Source organism: Myotis myotis, unplaced genomic scaffold, assembly GCF_014108235.1.
Source record: "Myotis myotis isolate mMyoMyo1 unplaced genomic scaffold, mMyoMyo1.p scaffold_m19_p_38, whole genome shotgun sequence".
In the NCBI taxonomy this organism is placed as follows: Eukaryota; Metazoa; Chordata; class Mammalia; order Chiroptera; family Vespertilionidae; genus Myotis; species Myotis myotis.
The window spans coordinates 1,053,896-1,066,164 of record NW_023416344.1 but is presented as its reverse complement, the minus strand read 5'-3'; the positions used below and the strand labels follow the sequence as shown (position 1 = coordinate 1,066,164).

General features: G+C 63.7%; 2 protein-coding genes across 3 annotated transcripts; both read left to right on the top strand.

The window, feature by feature from the left end:
• The first annotated feature begins 381 nt into the window (after positions 1-381).
• LOC118653091 lies at positions 382-2,004 on the top strand. Of its 2 annotated transcripts, XM_036303671.1 has the most exons (3): positions 382-827; positions 949-1,061; positions 1,257-2,004. In XM_036303671.1, exons 1-3 carry the CDS (start codon positions 635-637, stop codon positions 1,740-1,742), a joined length of 792 nt encoding a protein of 263 aa, XP_036159564.1. In that variant the 5' UTR covers positions 382-634; the 3' UTR covers positions 1,743-2,004. The 2 variants fall into 2 exon arrangements, with proteins under 2 accessions (XP_036159564.1, XP_036159565.1); XM_036303672.1 differs by having other exon boundaries at positions 383-1,061.
• Positions 2,005-2,827: 823 nt separating this feature from the next.
• Positions 2,828-12,269, top strand: CYHR1 (cysteine and histidine rich 1). Its single transcript, XM_036303669.1, has 4 exons — positions 2,828-3,399; positions 9,049-9,287; positions 9,903-10,114; positions 11,548-12,269. Exons 1-4 carry the CDS (start codon positions 3,067-3,069, stop codon positions 11,937-11,939), a joined length of 1,176 nt encoding a protein of 391 aa, XP_036159562.1. The 5' UTR covers positions 2,828-3,066; the 3' UTR covers positions 11,940-12,269.

Sequence of the window (12,269 nt, the reverse complement as noted above, 5' to 3'; positions counted from 1 at the left end):
CCCTCCCAGCCCTCCGCAGGGGCCCCCACGGCTGTCGCCCGGTAGAGCCGGAGCCCACCAGCATCCTTCCTCTCCTCCCTACAGCCCCGCCCCTTCTCTTTCCGCCCCGCCCACCAGATCTCCTACCACCCTGCCCTCCTAGAAACCCTCCCTGACAGCCCCGCCCCCTCCCCTCACTGACTCGTCCAGCCCTCCTCACAGCCCCGCCCCCTCTCTCAGCCCCGCCCATTCATCGTCAGCCCCGCTCCCCGGCCTTTCCCCTTATAGCCCCGCCCCCAAATCCCCGCCCCTGCCCTGCCACGCCCCTTACAGGCCCTTCCTCCGATCCTTCCCCTCCACCTCCCCGCAGCCCCCTCTCCAGGCCCCACCTTCCAGTTCCGCCCTCCACCGACCCCGTTTGCGCTCCTAGACTCTCCTCGGCCCCGGCCTCGCCCCCGCCACTCTAGGCTCCGCTCCTCTCGTTGGTTCGTGCCGGGCCGACACTGGCCAGGCGCGGAAGGCGGGGCGGCCACGGGGCTGTGGCGCCGTGCGCAGGTTCCGGCCTCCCGCCCGCCGTTGCGTTGGGGCCGCGCAGCTGGGCCTGGGCCGGCTCTGACCCTCCGCCCGGGCTGGGTCCCGGAGACGCCGTCTCCCCATGCGCAGGTCTAGGCCGTGGGCCTGCGCTCGTCCCGAGCGGCTCTCCCCCAGGCCCGGCGCCCCCATTCGGGTTCCAGGGCTCATACCGGCCCAATCCAGGCCCCCCTCCGTTTTCTTTTTTCTTTTTCCGGCCAGAATAGGTTTTTCTTCCCAGTGGTGTCCAGTGGCCTTGGAGCTCCAGAAACGTTCGGGTGAGCTTCTCCCAACATGTAGAAATGGGGCTCTGGAAACGGAGTCCTCGAGAGCTGCCCTCAGGGCTCCAGGGCGCCGGCTGTGCGTTCCTTCTTAACTTTCCAAAGTGTCTCCTCAAAGTCACTGCCGCCCGAGGTGCCATGGCACCCAAGCCATGGGGTGAGTGGAGCATGGCCCTGTCCCACCTGGCGCTGGGAGTGGTGTCTCTGCATGCAGCCCTGAGCACTGCCCAGGTGAGTACACAGGGGCTGGGTAAGGGAGTCTCCCATTCCCGAACCCCAGGGACCTAGCCAGTTCCTTGGGTCAGGGAGAGGGTGGTGAGAGGTGAGTCTGGAGTCCAGGCTTTCATGAGACCCCCTTAGACCCTCCCCTGTTTAAAGAAAGGTCCTGGCCTCTTTTCCCCACATCTCCCCTCCCTGTGTTGACAGGCAAGTCGAGGGGCTGCTGCCGGCTTCCTGCTCCAGGCCTTGGCTGCTGCCACCATGCTGGCTCCAGGGCTAGGCACAGATGAAGATTGTCTTGCTGGAGCCTGGGTGGCCACTGTCATTGGCCTGCCCCTTCTGGCCTTCGATTTCCACTGGGTGAATGGGGACCGCTCCTCTGCAAACCTGCTCCTGGGCGGAGGCATGGTGCTGGCAGTGGCTGGTGACCACCTTGGTGCGGAGGGCCGCTCTGTGGCTGGTCAGGCAGTGGTGCTGGTGGTGGCAGTTACTATTCTCATTGTGGCTGTTTTCACGACCAACACTTACGGCATGTGGGGGGGCTTGATGCTGGGTGCTGCAGGCCTCCTGGGCCGGCTGGAGGAGGACAGGCTGCTGTTGCTGCCGAAGGAGGACATCTGTCGCTGGGTCCTGGCCGCGGGCAGTTGGGCCTACCACCGGGCCTTGCACACCCAGCGCCTGCAGTGGGAGTGATGCTTGGAGACTGCTGGGCTGGGCTTCTGTCCTCGTTACCACCTCACACCTCCTGGGGCCTCCTTCCCTAGAGATAGACTCTCCTTCCTCCCAAAGGGGGCTTGCTGCAGGGTGACTCCTCCGGTGGAGGGTGAGGACCCGCCCAGACCAGGATGAAGGGCATGGGGTCCAAGCACATTTGGGGGTCTGATTCTGAGCAGACTATGGTTGTGGATCCAGAGAGAGGCTTGGTCTCCAATAAACCTTAGGGATTCTGCAGGAATATGGAATCTGCCCATTCTTGAGAGGGATTGAGTTTTCGAAAGCCCCCAGGTCAGCAACCGATTCCCGGAGCAGGGGAAGGGGATGCACTGAAAGCAGCCTAGGGCCTCGCCCACCCTGCCGCCTGCTGGCACCTGGATTGAGAAGACATAATCCGGGGACATGGAGGAGTTCTGAACACCCTGGCACAGCCTGGCAGGTGGGCCTCTGGGCAGTGACCATGTAGGCTGCTGTCGGGGGTGGGGACAAGGGAGGTTTGTACCGCAGCTGTTCCCAGAAACGCACATTCCCTCCCAGCGCTGCCTGGACCTCTACCTGCTTGTCCTCCAGCCTGTGCAAGGCAAGGCCTCACTCTCTGTGGACCCTTTAGCTCCCTACCCCCGGGTTAGGAAACCAGATTGGGCGGCGCAGAGAGTCAGATTCGGGCCTGGAGTGCTCCTTCCGGCGGTCCCCGCGCTGGCGTCCGGTGGACGCACATTAGTTCCCGCTCAGGAGGGCGAGGGGTGGCCGCGGGATTTATCCATCCAGTGAGCCAGATCGAGTCACGTAAGCTCGAGGGTTGGGGGACAAAGGCGCGGGTGCACCCTAATGTGAGGCTCCCGGGTGACCAGCGGCCCGAGGACCGCGCCTTGGACCCACCCGAAGCCCGGCGGGTTCCCCCGCGGCCCCAGGTGCGCCCGCCGCGGGTCTCCCTGGGCCCCGCCCCTCGCTGCCCACTCTGCAGGGCTGGGCCCTCGCGCGCTCATTGGCTCTGCCCGCCGCACCGGCTAGCCCCAAGCGGAGCAGCCATTGGCCCTCGCGTGTCACGTGACTAAGAGACCCAGGGGGCGGTGGCGGCGGTGGGGGAAGGAGCTCGGAGCGAAAACAAAGATGGCGGCCGCTCCGGGGTCGGTGGCCGCGGCAGCTGCGGGGGGACGTGCGGGCCGGACCCACTGAAGCGGCGGCGCAGGGAGCGGGGCTGCGGGGTCGCGGCGGCAGCGAGAGGGCGGCGGCGGCGCGCGGCGCCACTAACCTCCAGCCTCGGGAGCGCGCCCTCACCAGCCCGCCGGGCCGGCCGGCAGCGATGTCCGGCACCGAGGAGGCCGGCGGAGGCGGTCCGGCTACGGGTTCCGCCGGCGCCGGGCCTGTCGGGGTCGGGCCCGGGGCGGCCGCAGGGCCGGCGGCTGCGGCAGCGCTGGGTGAGGCGGCAGGGCCCGGGCTCCCGGAGGAAGCTGGCCTGGCCGGCGCCCGGCAGCTGCAGGAGGCGGCGGGCGACCCCGACGCGCCGCCCAAGAAGCGGCTGCGGGCGGCCGAGGCAGCCGAGGCGGCGGCGGGCAGCGGGAAGCTGGAGGAGCGGCTCTACTCGGTTCTGTGCTGCACCGTCTGCCTGGACCTGCCCAAGGCCTCCGTGTACCAGGTAGGGCCGCTGGCCCGACCCCGACCCGGCCCGGCCGGCGCCCCGGGCACCACGTCTCCTCCGAGGCCAGGCCCAGCGGTCGGGACTCCGGCGCCTGTTTGGAAGCTCCTCCTTTTCTCCTCTCAGGACTTTATTTCCTGCTCGAACCCCCCTCTTTCTTGTTCCGACTCCCTTGTCTCCCGGCCTGGACCTTGTCCCCCGCGGTGTGTCTTCCCCTGCTGCCCCCCCCCCCCCACGCCTCCCCAGCCCCTCAAGCTGAGCCCAGAGAAAGCGGGTGGCGGGCACCCCCCTCCCCCCCCAGAGCTGGCTCCCCGCATTGCTGAGCCCCCTAGACCCGGGAGCTCCTCTGTTCTTTCAGCAGCCACCTCCCCAAACCTGCCCTCAGGCTCCTCCTGCACCCTTTCTTCCTCCGGAGTGGAAGAACCCCCCCGGCCTCCTTTTTTCTGGAAAAATACTGAGAAGAGAGGGGATGCCTCCCCCATTCCTTCCCCGCATTCGGGTCTGAATGCAACACCTGCATCGAGCGCCAGTCTGGGTCCCTTCCTAGTCCCACCCGGTGTCTCCCCGCCCGCTCCGCCCCGCCTGCCTCACCCGGACCGGTTTCCTAGGCTACGCGCTCTAGGGGGTCTGTCCACCCTCCTCCCGGCGGCTGTTTTCCGGCTTCTGACCCGGGTCAGGGCAGTTCTGGAGGGTACCTGGCCCAGGTGGGTCTGAAGGAGGTCCCACACTCTGGCCCCAGAGTTAGCGTACAGGGTCCTGCCTTGCTTTGTCTTTGTCCCTCCACACACACCTGTCTGTTCCAGCCCCTGCGCCCGTGAGGGATGCAGCAGGTTCCTTGTCACTCGCCTGCACTACCCGAATTGGGCTTCTGCTCGACTGGGGGCCTGGGTGAGGGCTGTTGTTGTCATGTGCAGTTTGGGGCTAGTCTGGTTTACCGTTTCCCCAGCCTCGGGGTCTCTCATCCTTTCTGCTGTGCCTGCCGTGCGGTTGCTTAGGAGGCCCCTGGCGTGCCAGCAAGGAAGTGGGTCCAGTTCTCAACCCTCCCTCCTGGCCAGAGGCTCCGGTCAGGGACACTGCAGGCCTCCGGCCGGGTGCCAGTGGGGAGCGCTGGGCATAACCCCGCAGCCTGGGGGTGCGCCTCAGGCCTCGTCCTCCAGCCCCTCTTCCTTGCCCCAGGACCTTGGGTCCTCCCAGGTGGAACTTCCTTGGGCCTTGAGTGACAGCCCAGGGAGCCAAGCCGATGGTATGGGGCCCCAGGGAAATCCGAGGGCCTCCTCATCCCCCTCCAGTGAGTGGCTCCTGGTCCACTTCGCACAGAGAGCTGAGCTCTGTCTGTGGCCAGAGCTGCTGGTGACCAGGCTCTGAGCCTGGCTGGTTCAAACCGGCCCACACTGTGCTGGGAGCTGAGCAGCTGTGATGGAGAGTGAGGGTGCAGGGCAGCACTGACCGGTGCCCTCCCCATGGCCTGGACATGAGTAGGAACTCATGGCTTCCCTGAGAAATGTCTGTGCAGCAGGGAGAGCCCCGACGCTGGCCCCACACAAGCCTGTTCCTCCCAGTGGCACCTGGGCCTGGTTGGGGTGCGGGAGAAAGCCCCAGCACATGGGACCAGCGGGCGCACCCTTGGCACTGTAGGGCTGGCTGGAGCCCTGTCCGGGGTGCCTGGTGAGGGTGCGCAGCAGGGCTCAGGCCGCACGGGAGTGGGAGGGGCCCGAGAGCGGGGGCAGGAGGGAAGGTTTCTTGGTGACTTGCTGCTGTGTGGTGTCCCATTTCACCCCCACAGTGACCCTGGATGGGGACATCGAGGGCAGAGGCCCCAACAGACCTGGTTGGCACCAAAGCTGAGTGTTCTTGGGAGGATCTGGGTTCCACACGCTGCCTTGAAACTGTGGGCCCAAAGCTTTCTGCATGTCCTGGGTCATGCCCATTGCTGGCCACCACCTGTTGGCCTGGGCTCAGCCCTTCCCCTTCTGCGGGCCTTCTTTGAGGAGCAATGTTGAGCTGGTTTGGGCCACTTTTTCCTGACCCCTTCCGGACCCAGGCTCAGGGTGGGCAGCAGTCACACCGTGCCTCTGAGAGCTGTCCCAGCTGGTGTCTGTGCTGCTCCTGCACTGGCTGTGAGGACAACTCCATGGGCCTGGAGTCAGCTGAGTGCTTGGTCCCCCAATAGCTTGCTCTCTGGCCACCAGACCCCCCTTTCGTCTCCCCAGGAAAGCCTTAGTGGTGGTCAGGGCTCGCGTTGGGCGGGTGAGGCAATCCGCTCTCTCAAGTCTGAACCTCAGCCCTGCAGGGCGGCTCTCCTGGCAGGTGGTGTCACACGCCTGGGTCAGGAGACTTGCTGAGGACTCGGGCCTCGAACAGCACTGAGGCCAATGGGTCTCACTGTGGCTAGAGCAGGTACAGCAGGTGCTGGCTTTGATGTTCTTTGTGTGGGTGTTAGATGTGTCCTTGTGACTGGCCTGACAAGGTATGTGACCACCTTCCAGAGCCCCAGGCAGGAGGACATTGGGGTAGGCCCCTGGGGTGGGAGCAGGAGGGCTGCACCCTTAGCTCTAGGCTGTATCTGCTCTGGATGCAGCTGTGTGGTCACTGCCGTGGGACCAGCCCCTTTGCCAGGGATACCTTCTCTGGGACAAACAGCTTCTGGGGAGCCATGGCCTGATCCCTCCCTCCCTCCCAGGCTCTCCCCCTGCCCTTCACAGGAGGCCCAGTGCATCTTCCACCCGGTCCTGACGTTAGCTGAGGCCCTGAGCCATGGAGTGTCTGGAGGGAGGGGCCGCGTAGCTCTTTCACTCCTCACTGGTGCTCAGCCAGAAAAGCTCCCTGTGACCCTCATCAGGGGGAAGGAGCTTCTGGGAGGTGGTCCCAACTGGCCCTCTGACCCCTATGCCTCAGCTCCTGGCCTCAGACCCAGGCCTGTTCCACCTGGGCCCCTCCCACCTGGTGCCCCTCCTGCTTGTCCGCACAGGCCCTGCTGTGCCTCCTCTCCCTAAGGCCTCCTGTCTCTGCCCAAACTCAGCTCAGGCCTTGGCCCACGGGGCCTTTTACCTGATTGGTAAAGGGCTCAGGAAGCAGGCGCCGGTGAGTGTGGCACAGGCATTGGGGAGCCTCAGGCACACCTCGGAGCAGCTGTGGGCAGGCCTGGGGCTGTAGGCACTGTTCCAAGTAAGTCCAGGTGGGTTTGTCCTCCAAGGCCTGGGGTCCTCCTCCCTGCTCTCGGGCTGCGGCTGGCTGGCTCGTGCTTTTAGGTGAGACAGGTAGCAGAGAGGAGTTTTAAATGTATCTGCTTAGGTGTCCAAAGCCAGGGCAGAGAGAGGGTTCTGGACTGGCTAGATGAGAAGCTGTTTGTGTGGTGGTTTGTCGTGTGCGTTACCTTGTGGTCCAGGCAGCACTTAGTTCTGAGTAATGAGCCTGACTCAGGCCAAGTGACAGGTTCCCACCTGAGTCCTGGCTCTCAGCGTGGCCAGGACTTCAGACTGAAGTGTGGCTTTCACCGAAGCAGCTGGGTGCCTGGGACGCTGCGGTCCCTCCCACACCCCTTGATCAAAGAGGGGAGGACACTTTGGCATGTGGGATATGTGGTGCCCAAGGCCCTGCTGGGCCTGGTGAGGGGGACCTCCCGCTGGGCTGAGTGGCCCTTGTGGGTTTGGTGCCCACAGCTGTGGCTGCTCAACAGGAGGCGTCTAGACCTAGAGTGGCTGGCGGGGCCCGGGCCCAGGGGTGCCTCCATGTTGGTGTCCAGTTGGCCTTACTGAACCAGGTGCTTTGGGGTTTGACCTGAAGTTTCCTCCCATTACCAAGTGGTCAGTCGGCCGTGTCGCTTCCCTCCCTGCCTCTGGACAGGGACAGTGCTCTTCCCGAGGCTGCGGCAACACCAGGCTCTGTGGGCTCAGGCCCTGGCCCAGAGGAGTGTGATCTGAGCCCTTGGTCTGCTCCTCCCGGGAGGTGGCAGGGGCCTGGGGCATGTGTCCCCCACTGACCCCCACTCACCACTTCTCTGGTTCTCCACTGCTCCCTGTGGGTGGGCAGGACAGACTGCTTCTGGGACCAGCCGTGTGTCCAGAGCGGATGGGCTAGCCCAGCTGTGGGCAAACTACGGCCCGCGGTCCGGATCCGGCCCGTTTGAAATGAATAAAACTATTGGAAAAAAAGACCGCACCCTTTTAGGTAATGATGTTTACTTTGAATTTATATTAGTTCACACAAACACTCCATCCATTCTTTTGTTCCGGCCTCCGGTCCAGTTTAAGAACCCATTGTGGCCCTCGAGTCAAAAAGTTTGCCCACCCCTGGGCTAGCCCCTGCCAGATCTGCTCCTCCAAGACTGAGCCAGCCAGCTCCCCCCATTTTACACTGACTTAGAAAGTGAGGTTTGCGTGCAGAGCGTCTGTGATGCTTGTGTGGGCAGGGTTCTGTTTGACCCAAGAGGACACTTAGCACAAGTCTTTTGTTTTTAATTTTTTATTTATTGATCTTAGGGAGAGAGAGAGAAGCATCGGTTTGTTGTTGCACTTGTTTGTGCATCCATTGGTTGATTCTTGTATGTGCCCTGACGGAGATCCAACCTGCAATCTTGGTATATCAGGACGATGCTCTGACCAATTGACCAACCTGGCCAGGCTCAGCTCAGCTCTTTCTTCTTATACCTCTTTGGCTCCTGTGTGTGCCTGTCCTTCCCCACACCGAGCCTGTGGCAGCTCAACCCATGGTCCACCGTTCCTGGTCTCGGCACCACATGGGTGCTCAGGAGGTGTGTGGAACTAGTGAGAGACCCGAGATAGGAGTTGAGCCGGCAGCCTACTGTCCACAGGCTCAGGGCCTCAGTGGGGGTGGCAGGTTGCTGTAGGCAATCTCTGGGCCTCAGATCTTCAGGTTCAGAAACGGCGGGGGGCGGCGGCCTGGCTTTTACCCACAGCAGCAACATGTCCCCCTACCCTTTCTCCCCACCCATTCCCACCTCCCTCTGGCATGTACTGGCCATGTGCCCTTGTCCCAGGCTAACTCGGCCTCCCCACCTGCATCAGCTTTTTGCCACCAGGTCTTGGGAAGGCACATGCAGGTAGCCACCATCACTGGGTGGGTGGCAGCTGCCTGCTCACCCATGCCCATCAAGGAGGCAGAGGGGAGGGACCAGGTCCCAGCCCCAGCATGAGGTGGCCGTTCTGAAGGCCAGGGAGAGGCACACCTGCCTTGGCACGGGAGCAGTATCAGCTGCCCCTCAACAGCTGCTGGCATAGCACCGTTGCCACGCTCCACCAAGCGTCTGAGTCCCTGTAGGCACCCAAATCAAGGGCCTCAGGACTGTCTCTGACTCCTGTTATGGGAAAGACCAGGCTCCCCACCAGCAGGCCTGCCTCGGCGATGAGCCGGAACCTCTGCAAGCTGCCACAGGCCGCCCTGGAGACCAGCTCACAAAGAGCCGGCGGCTGTTTCAGCAGGGCTCTAGGGAAGAGGCCTAACCCTACTAAGCAGTGTTCCTTTGGGTGCTGAGCACCAGCACACCCCTCCCCTGCCTCTGTTCATGGCAGCCCCTCCTACGGCTCGAGCCCCTCAGGGTGGCTGGCCTGGCCCTGGCGGAGCTGGCGGGCAGCGTGTATGTGTGCGCGAGTCCACAGGTCTGTGAGCTCATCTCCCTTTCCTTCTTCGCAGTGTACTAACGGTCACTTGATGTGCGCTGGCTGTTTTATCCACCTACTAGCAGATGCCCGGCTGAAGGAGGAGCAGGCCACGTGCCCCAACTGTCGTTGTGAGATCAGTAAGAGCCTCTGCTGCCGCAACCTGGCTGTGGAGAAAGCCGTGAGCGAGCTGCCCTCCGAGTGTGGCTTCTGCCTGCGCCAGTTTCCCCGCTCGCTCCTGGAGAGGCACCAGAAGGAGGAGTGCCAGGACAGGTAACCGCCTGGGCAGGCAAGGCCTCAGCGTGCAGCATGCTCTGGCTGGTCCTTGTTGCCTGGGCCTCGCGTTCTGCCCTTGCAGGGCTGGGCCAGCGTGAAGCTGCTCAGGGTCCAGACCCTGCAGTGGGTGGGTGTGGGGCCCCACGGAGGGTGGGAGGCTTGGATCTGTACACAGTGACTGTCCGGACATCACCCTGGTTCTCTAGGGTGCTCTGGATGTGTGGTGGCCTCTTAGAGGCTGTCCTTGGCATCCCTGGGACCAGGAGAGAGTGGCCAGCTCAGGAGCTCTGGGGTCTCGGTGTGAGGCACCCCAGCCCAGTCCTGGCCACTTCACAGTCCGCAGCAGCTGGGCCTGGCCAGAAGCCTCACTCAGAGTAAAGCTGGACCAGGTCCGGGATAGTAGTCGGCAGCCACTATCTCCAAGCAGGACAGAGACCCCACAGCAGTGGGTGTGAGTGGCTTGTGCTCACACAGCTCCTTCTCTCCGTCTTACACTCTGGCCTCTTCCTGGGTGGCGACACACACTGAGTGTGCGCTTCAGGGAGCGGCTTGTGTGCGGCTGAGTGGAGGCCTGAGGCTTAGGCCTTGACCACGGTGCCCCCACCCCCACAGGGTGACCCAGTGCAAGTACAAGCGAATTGGCTGCCCGTGGCACGGCCCCTTCCATGAGCTGACTGTGCACGAGGCTGCCTGTGCCCACCCCACCAAGACGGGCAATGAGCTGATGGAGATCCTGGACGAGATGGACCAGAGCCACCGCAAGGAGATGCAGCTCTACAACAGCATCTTTAGCCTGCTGAGCTTCGAGAAGATCGGCTACACAGGTGAGGCGTCCGCCACCCCTGCTGGCCACAGAGCCTGGGGCTGGCAGCTGGGAGCCTGGGAGCACTGGGCTCTGGGCAGGGGGCACAGGCCAGGCCAGGCAGCTGGGCTCTGAACAAGCTCCTGTTGAGTGGAGGACACCTTGGGGAGAAGATGGACCAGAGGCTGAGCAGGGAGGAGCCCAGGCAGGACCTCAGGCACCTGCAGGGCTCTCACAGGCCCCTCCCACCCGTCGTCCCCACCCTGGCCCTGCCACCTCAGCAAGGTGGTGTCCTCGCTGTGTGGGGGATGGGCAGGGGTGTCTTGGGGGCCCAGGAACTGGTGGCCTGCCCCGCAGAGCCAGGGGCCAGAAGAACTCTCGTCATGTTGGGCCCTGCATGTGGGTGTGAGGCTGCAGTGGCCACAAAGCTCCTAAGGCCACAAGAAGACACTCAGGGCCAGGGCTTCAGAACAAGCTGAGGGTGCCCAGCTCAAAACGCAGAGCTGGAATGGACACCAGGGACAGGCAGGCTGGACCGCATCCGGGCCCACTGGATTTCCTGGGCTCTCCTGGCCACTGCTTTTGGACGTGCTGGGAACAGGAGCCAGGCCAGAGCCTGGTCTAGACACAGAACAGCCAGAAGCACCTGCTGATGCTGGGGCCGCTCAGGGAGACTCCAGCCTCTACTGCCCAGCCCATGCCGGCGGCTGGCTCAGAGCACCAAGGGCGGTCGCTGGCAGCCAGTCACACCATGCTGCCTGGACTGGGCCTGGCTCAGTGTGGGCCTGCACAGGCCGAGAGGCTGAGGGCCTGGGGCCTGGTTAGTTGCAGCCTCAGTCTCCCTGGTGGGCACCGCAGCACCAAGAGTCCAGGCCAGACCTCGGTGTCTGGGCAGGCCAAGGCGTCGTGACTTGGGCAGTGGCAGGGCAGGGAGCCCATCCACGCGGGAAGGACTGGCCGCCTCTGGAGGGACAAGCTGGCCTTGGGCACGTGCTGTGCTGAGGACTGTGACAGTAGAGCACAGCAGTGGGCCGCATGCCAGCGCTCGACTCTGGCCGGATGCCACGCACTGGCCTGCCTGCCGGCTTTCTGGCAGCTCTGTATGGAACCAATAAAGTGCACTGTTCTCAGAACTGCATCCTGTCTGTGTGTCTGCTTACCATGGCCCGGGGTGGGCGGGGGCCAGGAGGGAGGCCAGGGGGCGGGCTGGCCACCCACCTCACTGTCTCTGGACTCCCTGCAGCTAACGCGTGTCCCTTCTCTCCCCAAAGCTTGTGTGTGCCTCCATTTGCCATAATTGCCTTTGATTTGCCTTGTGACAAGTAGAGCACCCGTGCCCTCCTGGTAAGTTGCCTTCCTCCCTGGCTGAGCCCGTGTCCTCGGCTGGTCGGAAGGCTCCGCTACCAGCCCAGCCCACCCTGACTGCCGGCCCGTCCGGCCTGTCTGTCTCCACAGAGGTCCAGTTCCGGCCGTACCGCACGGACGACTTCATCACGCGCCTGTACTACGAGACACCGCGGTTCACGGTGCTGAACCAGACGTGGGTCCTGAAGGCGCGAGTGAACGACTCAGAGCGCAACCCCAACCTGTCGTGCAAGCGCACGCTGTCCTTCCAGCTGCTCCTCAAGAGCAAGGTCACGGCACCCCTGGAGTGCTCCTTCCTGCTGCTCAAGGGCCCCTATGACGACGTGAAGATCAGCCCTGTCATCTACCACTTTGTCTTCACCAATGAAAGCAACGAGACGGACTACGTGCCACTGCCCATCGTGGACTCCGTGGAGTGCAACAAGCTGCTGGCCGCCAAAAACATCAACCTGCGGCTCTTCCTCTTCCAGATCCAGAAGTAGGCGCCGCTGCGCTGCCCACACCTGCCTGGCCGCGGCTTTGCAGTGCTGTCTGACCATTTCGGCAGAGGAGGAACAGACGGGAACACGGGAAAGTCTGCATGCGTGTGCGAAGGTGTGAGCGCTCACCACCTGGCCCTCTACCTGCCTCCCTGTCCAGGGCATGGAGGCTGGTTCAGGGACACCGCAAGGCGAGCTCAGCAGACTTGCCGGCCTCTGCCACTCGGCGAAGCGCCCTACCTGCCCTGGGCCGCACACAGCTCCTGGGCCGGGCTCGGGCGCTGGCTTCAGACAGCATATCTGATTGCAATTAAAAAGGCACCTTGTTTCCTA